Source organism: Stenella coeruleoalba, assembly GCF_951394435.1.
Source record: "Stenella coeruleoalba genome assembly, chromosome: 9".
Taxonomy (NCBI): domain Eukaryota; kingdom Metazoa; phylum Chordata; class Mammalia; order Artiodactyla; family Delphinidae; genus Stenella; species Stenella coeruleoalba.
In genome coordinates, this window is record NC_137155.1 from 99,853,962 (window position 1) to 99,878,180 (window position 24,219).

General features: G+C 44.9%; 1 protein-coding gene across 5 annotated transcripts in view; it reads left to right on the forward strand.

Annotated features, from left to right (window-relative positions):
• GALNTL5 (polypeptide N-acetylgalactosaminyltransferase like 5) overlaps positions 1 to 24,219 on the forward strand; it is a 122,736-nt gene that overhangs the window by 34,061 nt on the left and 64,456 nt on the right. For 4 of the 5 annotated variants that reach the window (XM_079932042.1, XM_079932040.1, XM_079932041.1 and 1 more), the window contains 2 exons: positions 17,164 to 17,259; positions 23,451 to 23,751. In XM_079932042.1, the coding sequence (XP_079788168.1) occupies positions 23,454 to 23,751 (298 nt within the window). In that variant the 5' untranslated portion in view covers positions 17,164 to 17,259; positions 23,451 to 23,453. Of the gene's footprint in view, positions 1 to 17,163; positions 17,260 to 22,326; positions 22,376 to 23,450; positions 23,752 to 24,219 lie in introns of those variants that run through there. The other variant, XM_079932044.1, reaches the window with a different exon arrangement.

The following is a 24,219-nucleotide window of genomic DNA, read 5'->3' on the forward strand; positions in this document are numbered from 1 at the left end:
GGGACTCCCCTTCTCCACGCTCCAGTCTCCGCCCACCCCCCGTTTTCCACACCCCATGTCACCCTGCCCGTGCCACACCTGGGCTGCTCCTGTGACTTAGTAGCAGTGATGCTGTGTGTTCCAGCGCTGGGCCGGAGAAGACCTGGGCCTCCTCTCTTGTGCTCCCAGGACCTCTGGGCCATCGTGGGAGAAGTCTGCTGCCCATAAGCAAACCCATGTGAAGAAGCCACGTGGAGAGGCCTAGAGAAGAGCCACCCAGGATCCTGGCTCCACCCGCCCTCCCGAAGGCCCACCGGCCGCTGCCTTGACGGAGGCCGCGTGGAAATGGACGCCTGGCCGAGTCTAGTCAACCTGCAGGATCACACCAGCTAATTGAACGGCTGTTGTTTCAAGCCTCTGAGAGTTGGATGGTTTGTACACAGCAAAGATCCTTGAACTACTGTTAACTGGGGCAGTGGGAGGGGACTTATATAAGTCTAGTGTTCTGGGAGCTTCTTGCTGGCTCTGAGCCGCCGGGAAGGCGACCCTCTCTTGTTGGACGGGAAGTCCTTCTGCACGGGACCCTGGGAAGGCACACATGGCCTTACCTGTGCTGGGGGGCTGCGGAGGAGGCTCTGCACTGTTCGGCCTGTCCCTGTGCCTCACAGACATGTCTCCCTGCATCGGGACGTTAATTCTCCCACGTCCTGCAGATCTGGGCAAGGGAGGTGGTGACGGGGATGCCTGATCCGGCTCAGCCGGGGCCACTCGAGGAGCAGGGACAGGAGAAGACTGCCCGCGGCTGCTCTGGGCAGATCCACTCTGGGGGGCTTGTAAACGCCAGATGTCTACTTCTTGCAGCTCTGGAGGCTGTGGTGCCCCAGATTGAGGTGCCGGCAGATTTGGTGTCTGGTGAGAGCCCACTTCCTGGCTCACAGACGGCTGTCTTCTCCCCTTGTCCTCACGTGGCAGAGAGGGAGGGGGAGCTCTCTGGGGTCTCTTTACAAGGGTACTGATCCCATGCCTGAGGCTCCACCCTCATGACCTAGTCACCTCCCAAAGCCCCCCGCCCGCAATATCATCACAGTGGGGATAAAGTTAGTACCAGGCAGTATTGGAATCTCCATCCAAAAAGTGTCTAATTTACTACTGCAAGACTCGGTTTCAGCTTATGAATTTGGGGGGGACACAAATGAAGCAGAGCAGGACCCTAGGGTCCTCCCCTGCTCATGCTGTCCACCTGCTTTTTGTCTGTGGAAAAACCTTAGCCGAGGAACAGGTTTAATCAGAGAAGTGAGAAGATACAGAAGCAAAGGAAAACAAATAGGACAAAACAATAATAGTTTAGTCAGTAAGCAGAGTCAAGGACCTTCAGTTCCTCCTCAAGGGCTACAGATAATATTCTGAGCCCTGTCCTGTGAGCTGTCTTGTAGATACTGAAACCCCCACCAGGTGGAAGAAATTAACGTGATGACCAGCCTGTAGCCATGACATAAGCTGCCACAGTTCCGAGAAAACTGGCCTCAAGGAAATGGGAACAAACCGACCCTGGAACTGAAGATTAAATGTACTTAAAACAATCAAGATGACGCTGATCAGACCACCGCAGGGCCAATTGCAAGATGCCTGTCAGAGCCGCCTGCGCTATTTCTGCCCGCAGCCCCCTCCTTCTGCCTATAAAGGCTCTTGCCCCCTGGTTGTCAGTGGGGGCGCGTCGGCCTTTGGACAGGCGTCTGTCCTCCCTGTCCCTGGGTGCCAGTATCCAAAATTCACTTCCCTTACCACCAACCTTGTCTCTTCATTGGCTTTTGAGCGGCGAGCGGCCGGACCCCACTGTCGGTAACACAGTCTACGGCACACCCCAAGGAGGGCATTGGGGTGCTGTTCTCCACGGGGGGACATTGGATAAGATTTGATTAGAAGCCTGTGTCCTGCCCCTGAAATTGTCCCCCAACACACAGGACTTGGGGTAAATCATATTGTCGGCATCTTAAATTATTTTAGAATTGGTATGCTAAAACTCTTGCCGTGATACTTTGCAGTCGAAAGCCGTTTTCATACGAAAAGGGTCACTTTCTTGACTGATGAATCCACTGAAACTTTGATGCCCATGGTGGAGGGAAGGGCTCCTGAGAAGAGGGCCGCAGGAGTCTTAACGGGTAGATAAAGCTTTGCAGCAAGTGAAGCCCAGTGAGGAGCTGCGTCTCTGAGCAAAACGAGGTTTCCTCTCAGTTTGGATACTTTGACCTGAAGACAAAGCGAACGCAACAGTAAGAAACTTCGAGTTATGGCCAGACCGTTCTTGAACTTACACGAATACTTCACTTCCAGCCTTCGCCGCTTTCCTTCAACAACCTGTGCCCACAATACAACTGTCTTTCTCTTTCTGTGGGCATTAATAACCAGTTTGAGTGATTAGTTCCTGTTCCTGATTCCTACAATATTAAATGAGATACCTCTTGAAGGTACAATTCAATATAGCCTCGTGCTAACTCTATTGTTATATGAGCAACAGTTTTACGGTTTGTAATAACATCCCATTTAAATTCTGCCTGGCAGAATTTGGTTAAATACGAGGTCTGACAATCCTGAACCAGCTCTCAAAGGCTTTCAGTTAATAGTGACATTTTGTGCAGTATACTGATACGAGAAAAGCATCCTCCACATTAGTATTAGAGCCAGAAATACTAAAGCAGGTTAAACATTAAACCATACCTAAAGCTGCTTTTTTTTTTTTTTTTGCTATTAAACATTAGAGGTCTGGTTTAGCCAAAGAGCATCGTCCCTCACATCAAATTAACGTGGCTTTATATTGTTCTGAGCTTTAGTTTGTAAAGTTGTTTCTCTAATGGAGAAAGTACAGGAGTTCAAACTTCTGTAAACTTAGAGCCCTTTATGTCTGTGTATTCAAAGTGCTGTTATAATGAAGATCATTTGATTCTGTGCTAGAGGTTCTTGGGTGCCTTTGCCCCTTGAATGGAGGCTGTGCACTTCTGAGCTACAGCACCACGAGGGGGTCGGTGTAGGGAAATGCAGACGGTGATGCCCCAGCCGCAGGAGCCTGCACCTCTGAACAGCTCTCTCTTCAAGGGCTGAAGGGAGAATGTTTGTGCCACCCGGGCCCATCAGATGCAGGGAGCCGTTTGGACACCGAGATGCCTGGGATTCTTCTGGACGAGGCTTGGATCCAAAGGTCTGGTTGCTGGGCTTGTTGTAATCACCCTCACATCCTGCAGCGTCCTTCCTCGGACTGGCCTGGGAGCTGGGGAAGCGTGTGTCACACGAGAGGACTCAAAGGAGCAAATCCCCCTGAAATTCAAGGCCCAAAGCACTGCTTTTGCCTAAAGAACAAATACGGGGATAGACAGGAAGAACTGGACCACCTCTCCTATTTCCAGTTCTCCTGGCTACCAGGTGTATCGTGCAGATGTGATGCTCATAACACAATGATCTTTTCTCGGGTTCCTGATCGAAGAATCTAACTCCTTCGGTTCTCATTCGTTCATTGGTTCATTCGGCAAGATTCACTGAGCAGCCAGGCTCTCAGCTCCATGGTCCCTGAGGTGAAGGAACACCAGAGCTTTCCCGGGAAGCCGTGGTCCATCGCGGGGTGGGGGGGGGGGGGCGGGGAGGACTGACAGGAAAAGGCAAACAGAAGCCCGGGAAGGTAGCTGCTGGTGCAGCAACTACAAAAAACACACCAGCAGCAACAGAGGCCAGAAAGCAAACTCTGGACGTTGGGGAGGCATTACCAAGAAGTATCATTTGACCTAAATCTCCAAGGAGGCGTCAAGACTGGGGGGCGGTCACGGCAGTGGCTGTTCCTGGTTTCTGGTTGCTTATGTCTCGGGTGGAGACCCTGGACACCGCCCCCCCCCCCAGTATGAAGCCCATACTTCCAAAGGCAGCCAGACAGGCCCCCCTCTCTTTCTGGGCATGTTTTAGAAAACCTCAGTCTGTCTCCTCTGTCCCACCACACTCACAGTGCTTCCGACCCCAGACACGTAGGGGTTTTTCCGCCGAGCAATTCTCTGCCACACCAGCTAGGTGTCCTACAGTTTAGCTCAGTTCTGATACTAGCCACCCGGAGATAGCGTCAGATCCCACAGCTTCAGGGCCCGGTCCCACAGGATCGTCCCTACCTCAGACAACAGTCTAGGTTCTCACCTGTGTTTCTGGCCCATCAGTGATTCCTATGACCCCTCCACTTTGGGTGCAATTAACTTGCTAGAGCAGCTCACAGAACTCAGAGAAACATTCTGCTTACCAGGTTACCGATTTATGGTGAAAGGACACAGCTCGGGAACAGCCATATGGAAGAGACGCAAAGGGCAAGGTTTATGGGAAGGGATGCAGGGCTGCTGAGCCCTCCGCCACGTGTTCACCAACCTGCAGGCTCTTCAGATGCCACACTTTGGACATTTTTATGGAGGCTTCATCCCAGAGGCATGATGGATCATTAACTGCATTTCCAGCCTGTCTGCCCTCTCAGGAGGGTGCTCTCAGGGGAGCCGGGGCTGAATATTCCCAACTTCTAATCACTGCTATCACCCAGGGAATTCCAAGGGTTTTAGGAGCTTTGTGTCGGGAACCCAGGGCAGAGACCAATATATACGCATATTTTCTCTTACCTCACAGGGCAACAGCCTGACGCGTGGGATAAAAGCCAGCTCTCGGGTCATAGTTATTCCATGATTGTGTAATAAAAACCCTTTCCCAGTGGATTGGGCAGGTGGCCGCCTTTTTCTGAGAATTCTGGAGGACTGTGATTTCTCCCTGTGATAAACTTCCCTTTGAGGACGCTTTGTTCTGCGTCCTAGAAGCTAGGACCTGGCTCAGGGGCGACATCCAAGTCACGGAAGCACGGGTTGCAGAATCCAGCTTCTGTCTCTGAAGATGAAGATGTGCTAGGTTTTCACTCTTCCTGCAGATGTTCTTTGTTTCTTTTTCTTGTCTCCTCCGTTACCCATTCTTCCTCAGGTGTGACCAGTGATTCTGTGCCGCTGGGAACCTTGCCGGGGAAGGTTTGGGCGGCGGGAAGAAAGTTACAATACGCGCTTCGGCACAAAGGCCTTTCTGTCCTTCCCTCTCTACCCTTCGGGCTGCTTGGCGGTTTCTGGGACCCCGCTCACCTGTGACACTTCAACTCGCGAGGTGGTTTCTTGCATCTCTCCCTTGGTTTCTGCTGGTCTTCTCTCCTCTTGGTGTTCAGCTGAACGCTGACCCCTGGGGGCTGTGTTTGGGGGAAGCAGGACCCGTGTGCTTCACCCTGAGCCAGACTCAGGTTCCTGAGTTTGGGGGGAGGGGTGGGGTGAGAGCTCCAGACCGTCCCCTCCTCCCTCCGGAAGGACCCCCTGAGGAGGCGATACACCCCAAATCACACTGCTTTGCGGATCCCACCATGGGGCCACAATGACCCACTGATCTAGTTTAGAACCACCCAGAGCCTTTCCACCCTAAACAGAGGGAATTTCACCCTCTCCAATGTCCCTTCTATTGCATTAATTTTCTTTCCTTATTTTTTTTAAGTTGTGGTAAAATGTACATAACATGAAATTTACCATTTTAACCGTATTTAAGTGTGCAGTTCAGTAGCTTTCGGTATATTCACAAGGTTGTACAACCGTCACCACCATCATCTGCAGAACGTTTTCATCTCCCTAAACTGAAATTCTGTCCCCATTAAACACTGACTCCCCCTTCCTCCTCCACTTCCCACCCAGGCCTTGACACCTTCCACTCTACTTCCTGTCTCTATGAATTTGATGACTCTATTATCTCACAGAAGTGGAATGACACAGTATTTGTCTTTTTGTGCCTTGCTTATTTCATGCCCTCAGTTTCATCCATGTTGTAGCAGGTACCAGGAATACCTTCCTTTCGGAGGCTGAAAAATATTCCATTTATGCATAGACCGCATTTTGCTTATCCATCATCTATCGACGGACACTTGGCTATAGATTAATTTAACAAACATGTTTTGAGTGCCAATGATGTAGCAGGCAGAACGTTTGCTGCTGGAGATAAGATTGCTATTGAGGTAACTAGGGAGTCCCTGCCCTCCCAGAGGTGAAGAGGCACTAACTAGCAACGGCTAGAAGTAATGGTTTACCAAGATCCCAGTGAAGAGACTATCAATGTATGTATCCTCCACAATGTTTACTAAAACCCTTGGGCACCTGATTGCAAATGAATAAAGTAAGTAGCAGAAATATTAATGGAAAAAACTGCAAGTCATCATACATAGTTTAAATCTTAAAGGGGGTCCTCATAATGGTAAATTTAAATTACAGCTATGGGACAGCCATGCTCATCACTAGCTGTATTGTTTCTAGCTGCTGTGGTAGAAACAGGTAGATGAGCAGTTCTCCCGTGTTCCCTGGGTAAGCGGCAGGAGTTTCTGGTTTTCTGTGCTGTTCCAGGGGAGCAGACCCCGAGCACCTGGCCACAGGCTCCAGAGGACACTGTGGGCCCCCACGTTTGCCTGCACTGTTATTCCAGTTTCCTCTTGCTGTCGCGTGCTCTTCGCTCTGCAAACATCTCGTTAAATTGTGTTTTTTAAAAACGCCGTTCGCTTTAGGACCGCATCCTGCAATGTGTCTTCTTTACCATGAGTGGTTGCTCTGCAGATTTCTTTCTTTTTTTTTTTTTTTTTTTGCGGTACGCGGGCCTCTCACTGTTGCGGCCTCTCCCGTTGCGGAGCACAGGCTCCGGACGCGCAGGCTCAGCGGCCATGGCTCACGGCCCCAGCCGCTCCGCGGCACGTGGGATCTTCCCGGAGCGGGGCACGAACCTGCGCCCCCTGCATCGGCAGGCGGACTCTCAACCACTGCGCCACCAGGGAAGCCCTCTGCAGGTTTCTGAATGTGTCTGTCCTGCCTTAGACAGAGGCCAGACAGAGCCTCGACAGACCCTGGTTTCCGCGGGGTTCCGGCCACGCTCCCCAAGATGCCAGTTGTCTTTATATACATTTCTCATCTGGTCCCTGAATCGTTCTAGGTCTCCCTCTTGTGGGCCATCAATGAAATAAAACAGCAATTGTTTTTAATAGATATGACGAAGAATCTTACGGATTATAAGGAATCGATTTCTGTGAATCCTATGAGTTGAATAGGACCTCTCACTGGTTTTATTACAAAATATTACAAACTTATAAAAAGTGTATAGAGAATAATATAAAAATACCCACACACTAGCTTTATCAAATCTTACCATTTTGCCCCATATTTACTTTAGATATTTTAAGAAATAAGGTAGATACAGTTGAGGACCCCTCTGTACATCCCTCTCTACATACACACAGAATAAGGTAACCATTATTCTGAATTTGTATTTATTACTCCTGTACATACTTTTATACTTCTCTGCATTATATGTGTATCAATACAATACAAACAACCAACAAGGACCTACTGTATAGCACAGGGGACTATGCTCCATATTTTGTAATAACCTACAAGGGAAAAGAGTCTGAAAAAGAATAGATATATATGTATGTATAACCGAATCACTTTGCCGTATACCTGAAACTAACACAACATTGTACATCCACAATTACCTCCATAAAAAAATGAAATTAACTTAAAAAAATACAATACAAATTATTATTTTACTTTTTTTTAGCTTTATGAGGACGTTATGATGCTGGTGGTTTTCTTTTGCCATCTGCTTTTCTCCTATTACGCTGTTGAAGTTTATCTTTGTGGCCCCAGGTCATTCATTCTCTTCTGTATTCTGTCGCTTGTATGAATACCACCATATGTTTACCAATTCTCTTATTCTGAAGTATTCAGATTGTTTGGCGTTTTCCTCACAGCAAACAGTACTGTACCAGAGAGTCTTATACTTGCCTCCTGTATACGTGTGAACCTCTCTTGGGCGCACTGCTGGCTCGTTGTGTTTGGTTTACTTCAGCTTCTCTGCATGTTGCCAAATCGTTCACAAAAGGATTGTACTACTTTTTCTTTTTACCTTTAAAAAAATTTTTTATTGAAATATAAATATATATATATATTCCTTTCAGATTCTTTTCCATTATAGGCTATTACAAGATATTGAATATAGTTCCCTGTGCTATACAGTAGGTCCTTGTTGGTTATCTATTTTATATATAGCAATGTGTGTATTTTAATCCCAAACTTCTAATTTATGCCTCCCCCTCCTCTTCCCCTTTGGTAACCGTTAAGTTGGTTTTCTATGTCTATGAGTCTGTTTCTGTTTTGTAAATAAGTTCATTTGTATCATTTTTTTAGATTCCACCTGTAAGCGATATCATATGTTTGTCTTTCTCTGTCTGACTTACTTCACTTAGTATGATGATCTGTAGGTCCAACCATGTTACTGCAAATGGCATTTTTTCATTCTTTCTTCTTTATCCACTCATCTGTCGATGGACACATTTAGGTTGCTTCCATGTCTTAGCTATTGTAAATAGTGCTGCAGTGAACATTGGGGTGCATGTATCTTTTCGAATTAGAGTTTTTGTGTTTTCTGGATATATGCCCAGGAATGGGACTGCTGGATCATATGGTAGCTCTGTTTTTAGTTTTTTAAGGAACCTCTATACTATTCTCCATAATGGTTGTACCAGTTTACATTCCCACCAACAACGTAGGAGGGTTCGTTTTTCCCGTGCTATAGATTTCAATAATGATGTTCAAGATGCCAGGTAGCCCTCTTCCGCGTTTTGATTCCCAACTGGGATTTTTTTTTTAAATTGAAGTATGGTTGATTCATAATGTTTCAGGTGTACAGCAAAGTGATTCAGTTATATATATATACTGAATATATATATTCTGTTATATATATATATTCAGTTATATATATAATATATATATTATATATATTCAGTTATATATATATATACACATACATACACACATATATGTATGTGAAAGTCAACATACATATGAAAGAGTCTATTTACATGAAGGGATAAATAGGGAAAAACAATAAAATGAACAGGTAGTAAGAAGGGAGTGAGAAAAACAAAAATGAAAGGCATCTAGATCCCTAAGACTTCACTGTTAGAAGATGGTATTGGAAAACTTTATTTTTAAAATCACGTATTAGTTTTCCTTTCAATTACTAGGAACCAGTGATCATTTTAGGTCATTGCAGAAAGCCATCTCTGTCTCACCCTCCTCCTGGAGCAGCTGACCTGCATGTCAGTGCGAGAAGGTGGTGCCTGTATCTGACTGGAACCAAGAGAATATAAGGGTCGGGTGGAAGAAAAGAGGAAGGAGGAAACGTATTCTACAGCTCTTCTCTGTTCAGCCCCCAAAGGAGCGATGAATTGCTTCTGTGCTCCCGTGGAGCTGTGTGCACCCTGTAGGTTTGACCTAGTCCTTTGGGGCACATGGCTCTGTGTATTTTCTAATAAAACTTCCCCCTTTTATTCTTAAGTGAGAGAGGGAGTAAAGTAATCCAAAAATCACCAGAGCCTGACATATACTGGACATCTACTTGAATTAAAGGGAAACAAGTGCTAGGGTGTTTTCTTGCTTTTGTTTTTACTAAGTCAAAAATATGGATTAGAGTGGTTAATGTTTACTTAAAAAGAAAATGACATCCAAAATAGAGCAGTCAAAGCAAACCCGAAGTGAAAGTTAACAAGTGTTACAGGACGTCGACAGGAAGCAGAAAGTGCGGTGTGGAAATGAAACCGCTTTTTAAAAAGCACACGAGGAGCACAGTGGATGAGGGTGATGTTTTCTTAGCAGGAGTCAAAGGATATCAATCACCTTAAGGTACTTTTTCTCCTCAATTTTATTTGTGGTAAAATGCACATAAAAATTTTCCTCTTAGCCGCTTTTAAGTATACAGTTCAGGGGTATAAAATACCATTAGCGTGTGGTACCACCATCAGCACGTCCATCTCTATAACTCTTGTCATCTTGTAAAACTCAACAATTCATTTCCCACTCCCCTCCTCCTTCCCCAGCCCCTGGCAAGCATTCTGCTTTCTCTCTCTATGATTTTGACTATGATTTTGACTCTCTCTATGATATTGACAGAATGTCCTTCCTTTTCAAGGCTGAATAATATTCCATTGGATGGACATGTCACATTTTGCTTATCCCCTTATCCATCGATGGGCACTTGGGTTACTTCCATGTTTTAGCTATTGTGAATAATGCTGTTTAAAAGTTTATTATTTGGCACGTGAACCAAGCTACCAACATCAAAAGGCTTCAAATAGACTGTTTCTATTAAATAATCAATATTTTGAATAATTGACCTAAGGCCCTAGAGTTTATGTAATTCTCATTTTTAGAGCATCTTTGTCAGGCAGATGTTTTGGGCATCCCAGAACCAAAGTTTTATGTTTTTTGAGTAATTGAAGACAAAACTGATCATTTCACCAAGAGGCCAATGATTAACGTCTACCAAAAGCAATTTTGGTATTACTTATCCAGGGGAACTAGCTTCATTTGGCTAGAGTTGATTTACAGGATTATGTTCATTTCTGCTGTACAGCAGTGTTTTAAATTTATTTTTTCTATTGAAGTAGAGTTGATTTACAGGGTTATGTTAATTCCTGGTGTACAGCAATTTTTAAATTTATTTTTTCCATTGAAGTAGGGTTGATTTACAGGGTTGTGTTAATTTCTGCTCTACAGCGGTTTTTTAATTTATTTTTTCTATTGAAGTAGAGTTGATTCACAGTGTTTTACACCTTGGATTCTTTTTTTATTTTTATAAATTTATTTATATTTATTTTTGGCCACGTCGGGTCTTTGTTGCCGCACGCAGGCTTTCTCTAGTTGCGGCGAGTGAGGGCTACTTTGTTGCGGTGCACGGGCTGCTCATTGTGGTCGCTTCTCTTCTTGCAGAGCACGGGCTCTAGGCACACGGCCTTCAGTATTTGTGGCACTTGGGCTCAGTAGTTGTGGCTCACGAACTCTAGAGCGCAGGCTCAGTAGTTGTGGTGCACAGGCTTAGTTGCTCCGTGACATGCGGGATCTTCCCGTACCAGGGCTCGAACCCGTGTCCCCTGCATCAGCAGGTGGATTCTTAACCACCGCACCACCAGGGAAGTCCTGCACCTTGGCTTCTTTAGCATCCTTTCCCTGCAGGTGTAGAAGTGGGCGCCCTCCACTTCACATCACACTGCTGTTTCCCAGATTCAGGGCAGGATTCCCAGCTGTGTGCTGGAGTCCAAGATTAATAAGAAATAACCTCTCCACTCCTGGAGCTCACAGGCTGGTAGGAAAGCACCATCGGCAGCTACTACTGGTTTTGCAATAAATGGACAGCAAGCATCCCCGTGATAATAGCTCAACCAAACTTTATGTCAGACCTTTACCCAGTTTCCCTGGAAAGACCGTCCTTCAGTGTTATTACACGGCCCTTCCCTGATTGTTCGCCGGTTCCCCTCTTGTGGATTTTCTTCTAATTACAATGTGCCTAAAAACTCCTCTAGATACTTCACCTACACAGCCACCCTGGGCGCTCAACACTACTCTCCCCGCTTAGAGATCAGACAGCTGAGGCTCAGAGAGGTTATATTGGCATTTTTCAAACTGAACGGAATCTCCCATCGCAGAGCAACAGGCTCCGGACGCGCAGGCTCAGCGGCCATGGCTCACGGGCCCAGCCACTCCGCGGCATGTGGGATCCTCCCGGACCGGGGCACGAACCCGTGTCCCCTGCATCGGCAGGCGGACTCTCAACCACTGCGCCACCAGGGAAGCCCCGGAATCATGTAATTGTTCACTGGCTCTGCAGATGGCTTCTTAGATGAGGAATTTTTTTTTCCCTCAAATGAAGCCTTAAGTGGAAGCTAATCAGATAAAGGCAGAGATGTTCTGGTTGAAGGAGGAATACTTTCCAGCCTATGACTCACACCCACTCCGAGGATCCAGAAGCACCCAGGAGAAGCCCCGAGGGACCTAGAGGAGGTCAGAATGTAACCGCTAGCTGGGTGGCCATGGGCTAAGCAAAGACTATTATAGCTTAGAAGTTTCATTTTAATTGGATTTGTTAAGTTTGAGATGCTTAGACAGTGGATAAATATTAGGACTCGGTGGAGAGGTAGGACATGGGGGTATGAATTGGGGTGTCAGTGCACACAAATGGTATTTTCCTCTCTAAGGATCACTGAGGTCATCTGGGACAAAGTGCAAATAAATGGTAATAGAGGATCCAGGACTGAACCCCACAGCGCTCCGATTTTAGAGGCTGAGAAAAAGAAGAAACTCCAGCGAAGAAGAACCAAAGGAGAGTATGCTCAGGCAAGCCAAGTTTAGAGACTGTTTCAAAAAGGAGGAAGTGACCAACCCTGCGGTATCTGCTGAGAGGCCAGTAGATGAGGACATAACAGTGACTACTGGATTTGGCCGGTGTTCGTTGGTGACTTGGATGAGAGTGGTCTAACGAAGTGGTAGGGATAGGAGACTGAGCAGGTCGATTTGGAGAGTGTATAGTTAAGAGTATTATTAGATTAGGCAGGGATAACAGAGCACCCTTGAAGTCGCAGGGGCTTAACCCAAATGTTCATATGTTGCTTAAATTAGGCCTCCTGTGCATCCGGTATCTTGTAACTATACCTTGTGGTATCTACACCCTCCATCTTGTAGCTATGCCATCTAGCAGACTTCAAAGGTCGCTCTTCAGGAAAAGAGCTGGTGGGGGGGGACCTCTTACTTACTCTTAAATCCCCTGGACCACAGCCGTCTGGCCAGAACAAGGAGCATGGCCCCTCTAAACTGCTAAGGGCTATAAGTCTTCCTGCTTGCCCAGGAATGAGAGGAGAGCCAGCCTGGAGACCTCATGTAACTTTTACTGCAGGGAGTAATGGATGTGAGGGATGGAGAGAGTGATCATGGAGACCTCTTCCAAGATTTTCCAAGAGAACAGTGGCTGGAAGGGGACAAAGGGTCAAGGAAGGGTATTTGTAAGTTAAAAAAATAAAATTTATACACTTTTAAAGGTTATTCTTCATTTACAGTTATTACAAAATATTGGCTCTAATACCCATGTTGTACAATACATCCTTGAACCTATCTTATTACACCCAGTAGTTTGTACCTCCCACTCCCCCACCCCTATATTGCCCCTCCCACCCCCCACTGGTTACCACTAGTTTGTTCTCTATATCCGTGAGTCTGCTTCTTTTTGGTTATATTCACTAGTTTGCTGTATTTTTTAGATTCCATGTATAAGTGATTTCATATAGTATTTGTCTTTCCCCGTATGACTTGTTTCACTTAGCGTAATGCCCTCCAAGTCCATCCATGTTGCTACAAATGGCAATATTGCATTCTTTTTTATGGCTGAGTAGTATTCCATTGTGTGTGTGTGTGTGTGTGTGTGTGTGTGTGTGTGTGTGTGTACACACCCATATACCACATCTTCTTTATCCATTCATCTGTCAATGGACACTTAGGTTGCTTCCAAGTCTTGGCAGTTGTAAATGATGCTGCCGTGAACATTGGGGTGCATGTGTCTTTTTGCATTTCCCACCAACAGCACATAAAGGTCCCCTTTTCTCCACATCCTCACCAACATTTGTTATTTGTGTTCTTTTTGGTGACAGTCTAAAAGATTCATTGGAGAGGGAGAAACTGGTGATGCAGGAAGATGAGACAAACGTAAGTCTGAGGTCAGCCCTTGAGAAGGCAAGAGGATGGGATTCTGAGCATAACAGTGGGTTTGCCTCCAGGGAGAGCAGGGACATTTTTCCTTTTCTAACAGAGAAAAGGCAGAGAGTATATATACAAATATTGGTGGTTGGTGGAATAGGTGGTAGGGAAAGAAAATGAGGTGTTGAGTTAGCCAAAAAATTCTTTTGGTTTTTCTGTAACATCTTACGGAAAAACCATGAACCTTTTGGCCAACCCAATAGTTCTCATCTGAGTGCTTCTCTGTTCTCTGCCATCACCAGCTGAGAATGAGGGTAGGAGGGAGGGGAGGCTGGAGATTTGAGAAGAAAAGTGAAGGTTGGCTTGCTCATTTCTGCCTACTCCCGGTTTATGTGACACAATTCCTAACAGCCTCCTGTATGGGGCGCCTCTTCTGCCTCATTCCTTATACTCTTGCCCTCACCACTGTGGAGGTGACTGGTTCTGTGATGATGCCTGACTGATTCATGCTGGTGCACGTGGAAGAGCTCATCTTTGGTCCCTTTTGTCCCCCTTGTCCCCTTAGTGCTGTGAATACCCAACTCAGAATCATGGCAGAGCGAACAAACCTTCACCCACTAGAAACAGGAGGTGGTGGAGAAATACGTCCCCTTTTTCTACTCCTATGGACAATCCTGATGTATGGTTTATAGGTGTTTATTTAATATTTTCTCTCATTCTGTGGGTTGCATTTTCACTCTTAATTGTGTCCTTTGGTACATAAGTTTTAAATTTTGAGGTAGTTCGATTTATCTTTCTTTCATTGCCTGTACTTTGGTGTCATATCCAAGAAATTATCACCAAATCCAATGTCATGAAGCTTTTACCCTGTTCTAAGAGTTTCTATAGTTTTATCTCTCTCTCTCTTTTTTTTTTTTTTGGCCATACCGTGTGCCATGTGGGATCTTAGTTCCCCGACAGGGATCGAACCCGTGGCCCCCTGCAGTGGAAGCGCAACATCTTGACCACTGGACCGCCAGGGAAGTCCTATAGTTTTATCTCTTAACACTTAGGTCTTTGATCCATTCTGAGTGGAAACAACCCAGATGTTTATCAACTGATGACTGGATAAACAAAATGTGGTATTTTCATACAATGGATTATTATTTGAGCATAAAAAGGAATGGAGTACTGACATGTGCTGCAGCGTGGGCGAACCTTGAAAATACGATGCTCAGTGAAAGAAGCCAGATGCGAGAACCACGTGCTGTGTGATTCTGTTTATATGAAAGGTCCAGGATAAGTAAATTCTCAGAGACAGAAAGTAGATAGGTGGTTGATGGAGGATGGAGAGAAGGGGAAATGGGTGTGACTGCCAGGTGTTATGGGGTTTCTTTGAGCTGAGGAAAATGTTCTGAAATTAAATAGTGGTGATGGTCCCACACCTTTGTGAACATACTAAAAAACCTCTGAACTGTTATATTTTAAAAGGGTGAATTCTGTGTTATGTGAATTATATCTTAATAAAAAATAAAAATAAAATAAAATTCTAACTATTGTATGTGCACCTTTCTCAGAAGGAAAGATTTGACTTTATTACAACAAACCAACCAGGCAATGCTTGCAAAACTCCTGTGATAAATTTGTCCAAAACTGGGGCCAACTCACTTTTTTTTCCTTCAGGCTATGAGGCTATAACATGCACACAGTGGAGGGCACAATGTTCAGTGAACAGCCCAGTGACTGCATATGTAGGCTCTGTGAGGCTTTCACTCAGATCAAGAAGATACGGCGTGTCCGGCCCTATAAAAGGCTCACCCTGGGCCTCTCTCAGAAGCAGGCATTCCCACCCCCTCCCAGAGGTAATCACCACTCTGACCACCATCACTCTGGATTAGTTTTCTAGAGCCTCATAGAATTAGGGTTATAGGCTGTGTCTGGCTTCTATCAGTGTCACGTCTGGGCGTTCATCCTGTTGTGTGGCTCTGTGGCTCAGTCATTTCAGTGCTGCTTTGCGTTCTGTTACCTGTAGAAGCACAATTTATCCATTCTCCTGTTGATGGCATTAGGGTTGTTTCCAGTTGGGGGCTACTATGAATAAAAACTTACCTTTTAATATTATTATAAAAGTACAAAAAAGCACCTTCCCTTAGAGCCTGTCTGAAGGAGATTGGAAGTCATGCTTGGAGGTTTATAACTGGCTGTCGTATCTGCCCCAGGAGAGGTGTCAAAACCGCAGCCCACTCCCTTCCTCTCACATACCAGCAGATGGCTGGTCCCAGGCAAAACACTGAGTCAGCCCCCTTCATGGGGGGAGGGTCGGATCTGCTCAGACACGTTAAGAAAGAAGAAATTTTGCGAGCCTTTGGCTGAATTCAGGTACTAATATCTAAAGTTGAGTAATACAGGGTAAGAAATAAAAAGGCAGCCAGTAACTCTTTGGCTTATCTCTGTCTCTTGAGGTAGTCTGAAAACTTCTTTGTTTTCTTAAGTTTATTTCAGAAGAGGCAAAAACAAGGCTTGCCCTAGAGAAGGCTAGGATTTTGACTTGCCCAATGCTAGGTTTTTCCTATTTCCTCAGCTGAGGAGAGAGAATTCTAAGACTTTCTGGAAAGACCCTTTGAACTTTGGAATTCCTGGATCCTGCCCGCTGATTGGAGCTCCCGGGCAGGGGCCTCTGGGGCTGGTGAGGAGCTGTGTGATGTCACAGGGCTTTGTGAGTTAGCCTGGGGCCGCCTGTGTTTTGAGCCCTGCCATGCGGGGCAGGGTACCCAGCACAGTCAAGTTATTTGCTCAGAACGCATTCAGGAAGAAATTCCATCTTCCAGATCATTCAGTGTAGACTCCTGCCTAATTCCGCCTATGACTCAGCTTGGAGAATACAACTAGAGAGCAGCCAGTGGTTTTCTCAGTGGTACGTGGCTGGACTCAGTCTGCTGAAAAGTGGGAACGAAGATGGGGGGGCTGTCCTCCCACCTAGAATCAGTGGGAGCAGTGCATCAAATCACGGAACCTTGAATGGGATGCCGGCTCTGGGGATTAGGATTAAGAAGATCAGATTTTTCGGGCTGGGTTCTGCCACCTTAGAGGCTTACTGGGCATCGTAATAACTTTAGTTCTTGAAAATCAGGGCCAATTCTCAGTGTATACCACAAACATACACCCTTTGTACTTCTTAGGATTTATACAAAGAGAACGTATTACTTATTCAAAAAGCGAAATAGAAAAAAAAACTCTTGGTAGTATCAGAAAGTCAGAGATCTTGTATGGAGATCGGTATTAAGATTGTTCTTGGAAAGCAAGGGATTACAAATACTGATTATTTGCAGAAAAATTAGTTGTGACATTATGTAAAGCATGGTCATGTTTTCCTGGCTCTAAAAACGAACACTTTAAAACTCAGTGACTGTAAATCCAGATTTATCTTAGGGCTTTGGTTTCTCGGTGTGCGTGTGCACGTGTGTCAGTGACTACCGGCAGCGTTCTTTTTTGCTTTACTGGATTCTTTTCATTAACTCTCAGGTTTTTTTTTTTTTTGAATGCATTTAAAATTTTGTTTGCTATACATACAAATCATCACTGAAATATTTTTTAACAACTTAATTCTGTATTTTTCTAGCCTATGAGTTTTAGTGAAGGAAATGATTGAACATGGTTTCCTTCTGAGAATACAGAGTCGAAGAGCCAATCACAGAGCTGCGGGATCTATCTCTGGGTAGGAGAAGTTTTCTGCGTTTTGTGGGAGTGTGGGGAGGGTGTTGGGGGCGGGAGGGGGAGAGATGAGGTGCATATTCCAGAGAACTAATGGGAGCTCTGCTTTAAGAAAATGCAAAATAAGACAACTGATATTAGTAAAATAAGAAATTTGGGGGGGGAGGGATATTTTTATAAGTGTTCATATCTAAAGAAAATTTTCCCCCAATTTTCTTTTTTTTTTAATTTGTAAGAAAATTTTTATTTTATAATGGAGTAGAGTTGATTTACGGTGTTGTATTAGTTTCAGGTGTGAGCAAAGTGATTCAGTTAGACATATGCATGTATCTATTCTTTCCCAAATTTTCTTAGTATGGTAGAACCTTTCTAGAGTATGGATTTATTTTATTTTTCAGTAATAATTCTATCATACGAATTCATGTGTATGTTTTGTATAGTAAACTTGGTGGCCTCCCCTCACCTATTTTCTTCTTTCACTAGTTTCTAATTGCTTTTGGGTTTTGGAGAAAATCAAAACAGATGTCTCTCAAAATTTAGACACTAATAGGAAGATGTGGTGGTAATATGTTAAAACAGCTTCATTCTCTTTTCAGTTCTTTTACTCCATCCATTTCCCCTAGTTAGAACTTATCTTCTTCTCTTACACATTCGATACATTTTCTTTGCATAATTAAATATTTCATTTTTAGAGTGTTATTCATTCAGTCAATGAGCCTTTATCGTGCAACCAGGAACTTTGTCAGGACGTTAGATCCTGTGTCCTAGGGGAATGCTCCCATACTGATAAACTCTCCCAAATCCAGCTTTATGTCCCCTCCCTTTACCGAGCATCCTCAGGACTCAGCCCAGGCACAGGCCCCTGACTCCAGTGGGTGGTGATGCCTGGGCCCTGCAGTTCTGGGGGAACAGAGGGGGCCTCACACATTCCCGGCCAAGCTATGTTATGACTTTGTCCTCGTTACTGACCTGGTGGCCAGGAGCAGACTTGAGAGGTGACCATGAGGGAGGGCAGGTGTTGCCTTTTGAAACGGAGGCCGCTGTGTTATTTTCAAGGAGAGGAGGAGAGCTAGCCTTTCGTGGAGAGGAGGGGCCATTGCTGTGGGTCCAGAGTGTCCGGTGGGTCTGGGGTTTCCGGCGTGTCTCCACCCATACACTCCCATCCCGAGGCTCGGTCTCCCTCCTTTCCTGGGTTGAACACTAGCCAAGGTGAGAATCAACCTTCCCTTCCCTGCAGCTCAGCTGCCCTCATCAAGCCCTGCTTTCTTGCCCTTTGGTTGTAGGGATGAGTCTTTTTATACCCTGCTAAGGAGGCCCTCGGACTCAGATATTTTGCCTTAAATGGGGGACGAATAACCCTCAGCTTTCCATTACTTTTCTCAGTTGCGTCCACAGCCTCAACTACAACCATTCTGATTCCGTGGGACTTGTGGTGACCACTCCCTGCCCTCATCTCTCAAATGTGCCAACCAGAACACTCCTTTCCGCCAGGATTCCACCCCAGGCCACCACAGCAAAGTTTTAGTGAGGAAACTGCTTCATTAAGGGGCTATCGGAATGCTGCCTTTCCACCAGCAGTGGGTCCTCAGGGAAGTCAGCTAAGGGTGACCCAGCCCCTAAACCCCATTTTAGACCGTTTCCCAGGACCACTCCTACTACCAACTCTTGTAGTTCGAGTTCCCCAGAAAACGGACTCTGAGGTTTGCATGGAAGCACTTTATTGACGTGGGTTTGGCTTTCCAAAGTGAGGGAAATGGGTCAAGCAGAGGAAGAGGTTGGAGTGTGATGTGGTTGAGGGGCCCCTGCCAGTCCCGTGGGCAACTCTGGGCCGGAGGGGCCTTCAGAGTCATCCCAAAGTGAGACAAGAGGCTTCCACCCATCGACCAGTCTTTAAGCGTGAGTTCCCTCAGGGAGGGGGAACCTTGGGCAAAGCAGCTTGCCTCAGCCAGAGGTCATTCTGGGGCATGGACTTGGCTGTGAGCCTTTGGCAGTAGGGGGAACAGGTGCCCACCACTGCCTAAGGCATTGTATCCAGGTGTGTTCAGGTCTCTTTCTGGTGGTTTGAGGCCGTGGAGCCGTTATGGCCACTGGGTTCTGTTGAGCAGTATGAGTTTCCTACATGAACAAGAGCAGTAAGAACCACAGTGGATATGCAAGCTTGTTCCTACGGAAGGGCCAAGGTCAAAACTGTAGAAGCCAAATTCTTCCCTCGAGTCCGAGAAAGGGTAAAAGTGGGAGATGATGCTAAATGTTCGAGTGCCAGGAAGTCACTTGGGAAGAATTGGAGCATGAGAAGGAAAACCCATGCCAGAGGGACCTGGACCCAGGAGGGACCTGGAGAGCACGAGGCTCGTTTCATTGATTACTTTTCCCAGGAGTCAGGACATCAGGGGACTTAAAGGGACAGGGATGGGAGCATCTATGTTCACGTGTTTGCCAGTATTGATGCTGTTTGATTTATTTTCACATTTTGTTTTCATTTTCAGTCTTTTTTTTAAAATCTTTGCTTCAAAAACGTTTATCAAAGTAATACATACGTATAAAAAATAAAATAAAAACAAAATCTTAAAAGAAAGTCAGCAGGCCCTTCCCAATTCCCACACTGACCCCCACCCCAGTTCAACTCCCTAAAAGCAAGAGACTCTTTAATCTGTTTCTTATGACGGTTACCTTCACATTTTAAATAATATTCTCAGACTTCTCTTTCTTGGTTTATCTATATTATACACCGACTTCATTTTTCTTACATGGCTTCTATGTTTTTTAGCTTATTTTCCAATAAATCTATGTGACTTTTTTTTTTTTTGGTTAATACAGTTATCAGTGTTTACATCTTCATCACTCTATCAATATCGTTCCTTAGTTTTTACCATCATAGAGATCATCTACCTGCACTTCCCCACCCCCAAATAATTCATCAAATCTGATATCCTTTGGACCCATCTCCTTTGTGGGGTAGGGGTGCAGCGCCCGGAGCTCAACACCAGCTTCTGTTCCAATCTCTGCTGGTTGCACCCTAAGCCCACTTCACACCTGCCCTCCGAGACTGCTCTGCGTCTCTCCTGGGTTGAATCCACTACCCTGGGTCCTTGTGCTCTTTGTTTATTCTTTGTCTTGTGGGCACTTACAATCCACACATAGTTTCCCAAAAAGGAAGGCAAGGAGTGTAATTTGTTTTTGAAAACATCTTTATTCTACTCTCAAGCTTTATTAAATTTTGACTAGATATAGAAATCTAGCTGGAATATCAGTTAACAGAATTTTGAAGCCATTTCTCTGCAGTTTTTCAGAACCCAACAGTGCTGTTGAGAAATTTGATCTCATTCTGCTTCTCCTTCTTGTATATGTCACCTGTTTCTCCTGCCTCTGGAAGCTTTTAGGATCTTTTTGCATCGATCGCATTGGCCATCCTGTGGGCCCTTTTAGTTCTGGGGGAAATGTTTGTATTATTTATTTGATGCTTTTCTCCTCTTTTCTCTGATCACCTTTTGGAACCCTTTGCACTAGTTGGATGTTATATCGATACTTTGTAGAATGAAATATCACATCTCTCATTTGTTTCCCCTCTCTCTCATTTATTTGTGCTTCCAGAGTATTCCTTTCATGCTATTTAACAACCTTCTGATGATTTTTAATTTTAGCGATCATGCTTTAAGTTTCAGCAGCCTCTTTGTTCTCTAAGTGTTCCTTTTTCAAGCCTGCTTCTCTGGTTTCATAAATGTAATGTCTTCTTAGCTCTCTCTGAACAATCAAAATCAGTGTTTTGATGTTTCGAAAGCTCTCATTTGCTGTTCCCCTTTTCTGGTTCAGTTTGTATTTTCTTTCTTTCTGAAGGCTTCCCTCAAGCACCTCAGCCAGTCCTTGGCGTCTGTACTAGTTTACTAGGGCAACCGCAACGAAGTCCCTTAGACTGGGTGGCTTGAATGATAGACGTTTATTTTCTCACAATTCTGGAACCCAGAAGTATGAGGTCAAGGTGTCAGCAGGGTTGGTGTCTTCTGAAGCCTCTCTCCTTGGCTTGCAGACGGCCAGCTTCTCACTGTGTCCTCAAATGGCCTTTCCTCTGTGCCTGCACCCTTGGTGTTTCTTCCCCTTCTTATAAGGACACCAGTCCTATTGGATCAGGGCCCACCCTAATGACCTCATTTAAACTCCATTACTAAAGACCCCGTCTCCAAATACCGTCACGTTGGGAGTTAGGACTTCAACACATGAGTTTAGGGAGACACAATTCAGTCCATAACAGCATTCCGTTCCAGCGGAAAAGTGAGACTATAACACGCTGTCGGGAACCTCTGGGTGTTGGGCTCACCCCCTCCCACAGGTGTCCTGTCTTCACAGTGACACGTGGGGGGTCGGCTGCTTTCTTGGGCACCCCTTACGCTTCACTGTGTGGGGGGCTTTTCTCTGGGGCCTGTCTTCTCGTCACAGAATAATTCTCCCCTCTCCTACCTCAGGTTGAGCAGCCTGGCTGCTGGGATCCTGTGCGTGAAGCGGGAAAGAGAGCCAGGTGACTCCCCTGACCTCAGCCTCAAGCTTCCTTCTGTGGAGGCTGAGCCTCTACAGTCCCATTTCTCCAGAGAAGAAATTGCCAGGCTCTTGTCTGACTTTTCTGTGCAGGGAGGGGTGTCCAGAGCCGACTGTTCTGCATGGAAGCATGTGACCTTTTCCAAAGCCTCCCCTCGTGCCCCCGGACAAGCCTGGGCCTCCAAACCCTGAGCTGCCCTGGGGTCTGCTAGACGCGTATCTGTCTCAGAGTCCTCGCTCCGCCCACCCGTGACTCCCTCTGTCCTTCCAAGTCATGGTCACACAGCCAATAGTGTGTCTTCCAAACCTGTACTGACATCGCTGTGCATTTTTCTCTCTACCACTCTTTTCCCAGGAGAGCTTTCAGCTTCATTTTTGTTCACAGTTGAGTCAGGAGGGAGAGGACACAGACACACATATTCAATCTATCAACTTTAAAGGAAGCCTCTCAAGACTTTCTTTTTGGATAAATTATGAAATATTTCAAACATAGGAGAAATACAGAGAGGAAGGTCAGGAACACTCTGTGTGCACGTCATCAAGCTTTATCAAACCTCCTCATTTTGCCATGTTTGCTTCAGAACTTTTAAAAAGTAAGCATTAAGGGGAATTCCCTGGCGGTCCAGTGGTTACTACTCCTCACTTTCACTGCCGAGGGCCCAGGTTCAATCCCTGGTCGGGGAACTAAGATCCCACAACCCACGACCAAAATAAAAAGCATTAAGGACACAGTCCGAGCTCTTTATCCTCCTCCTGACGCCCTCCCACACAGAGGTTATCACTATCCTGTATTTTTCCTATATTTGTGTAGACCGTGCACACGCATGGTATTTTCCCCTAACATTTGCTACCCTCAAGCGTACGCATAAACAATTGCACTGCTTTTCGTGTTTTCCAAATTTATATAGGTAACATCATACCCTACTTGTTTTTTGTGCAACATTATGTTTTTTAGATTTTACGATATTAATCCGTGTTGCTCCAGTAGGTTCATTTCCAACGCTGAATGAACAGCCTCAGTTTATCAGTTCTTCTGTTGAGGCAAACTAGAGTTGTATCTACTTTCTACCACAAACATGACTCCAGTAAATGTTCTTGTACATGTCTCCTGGCGAGAGTCTCTTTGGGGTGTATTTCTAGGGATGGAACTACTTCCACATTCCCTATGTATAGATTCAACCTGCAGAGATTGCAGAGTGGCTGTACCATTTCACAGTCCCATCAGGGGGGTCCGCACTTCTCACTGCCCACTTTCTTTCCACCATGGGATAGTGCATGTTTTTACATTTCTAACATTAGTGTCAAATCAGCGTTTTAAAACAGAGACCTATGCCATCACTCCTAGATGCGTCGAGAAGGTGGAAGGGATGAGAAACCCTTCTTTCACATTGTTTGCTTTAGTTTGATCTCAGGAGTCTGGGTCAATGACTTTAAATGATAGTGTGTGTTTTATAAGCACGTTATACATTTTCATGTTAAGAAATCTGATGAATATCAGTTTTAAGAGTTTTTTTAAAGGATACACTTTCTCGTATCAAAGTATATGATAAGCGCTGATATCAAAATAATCCTGTTTTTAAAACACTGTAAATTGAATTTAAGCCAAGTCGATGATCTCTAAACCATCAAAATAGCTAATACAGCTTCTCTTAAATCCTTCTGGTTTAGGAAATGTTAAAATGGACCTTCAAAAATGCTAGGTTTACCATGAGGAATGTTATAATTCAATGTTTACTCTATGGATCCTTGATACTTGGGATCTGGACAGCCATCTTTAGTATTTATTTTCACCATAATCCTGTGAAGAACGAGGAGAAGAAGATCCAGGAGAAAGGAAATCCATTAATTTGGTCCCTTGGGAAGAAATTGCAAACTAAACATGGCTCAGTGCAAATACCAAGACCTTACGTAAGAGTCAACAGGCCTAATGAAGATGAAACTACAGAACAGAAGTCATTTTTAAAATTAGGTAAGTATTTTGATTTCCTCTGTTATCCATTTTAAGGGGAAAATATACCATAAATTTAATAACTGGGAAGAGTGAGAGAATGTCCCTTTTTAGAGCAATTCAATTTTAAATTATGAAATATTTCTCATATATATTCATATATATCCATACACACACACACACACACACACACACACACACAGAGAAAATAATAAAACAGACTTGTATGTATTTACCACCTAAATTTAACAGTTTTTATGTAGTTTGCTGTATCTGTCTCAGATAGCTTCCTGTGTTTCAAAGAAATAAATTTTAATAGGTACAGTAAAAACTTCACCCCAATTCTTCCTCCTCCTTAGATATCTTCCTCATTTCTTTTATGTATTTTCTTTAAGAAAAATACAGTATGTCTTTTTAAACATAAATTCATTTATTTATTTATTTAGGCTGCGTTGGGTCTTTGTCGCCTGTTTATGTGCTTCAGCTTTC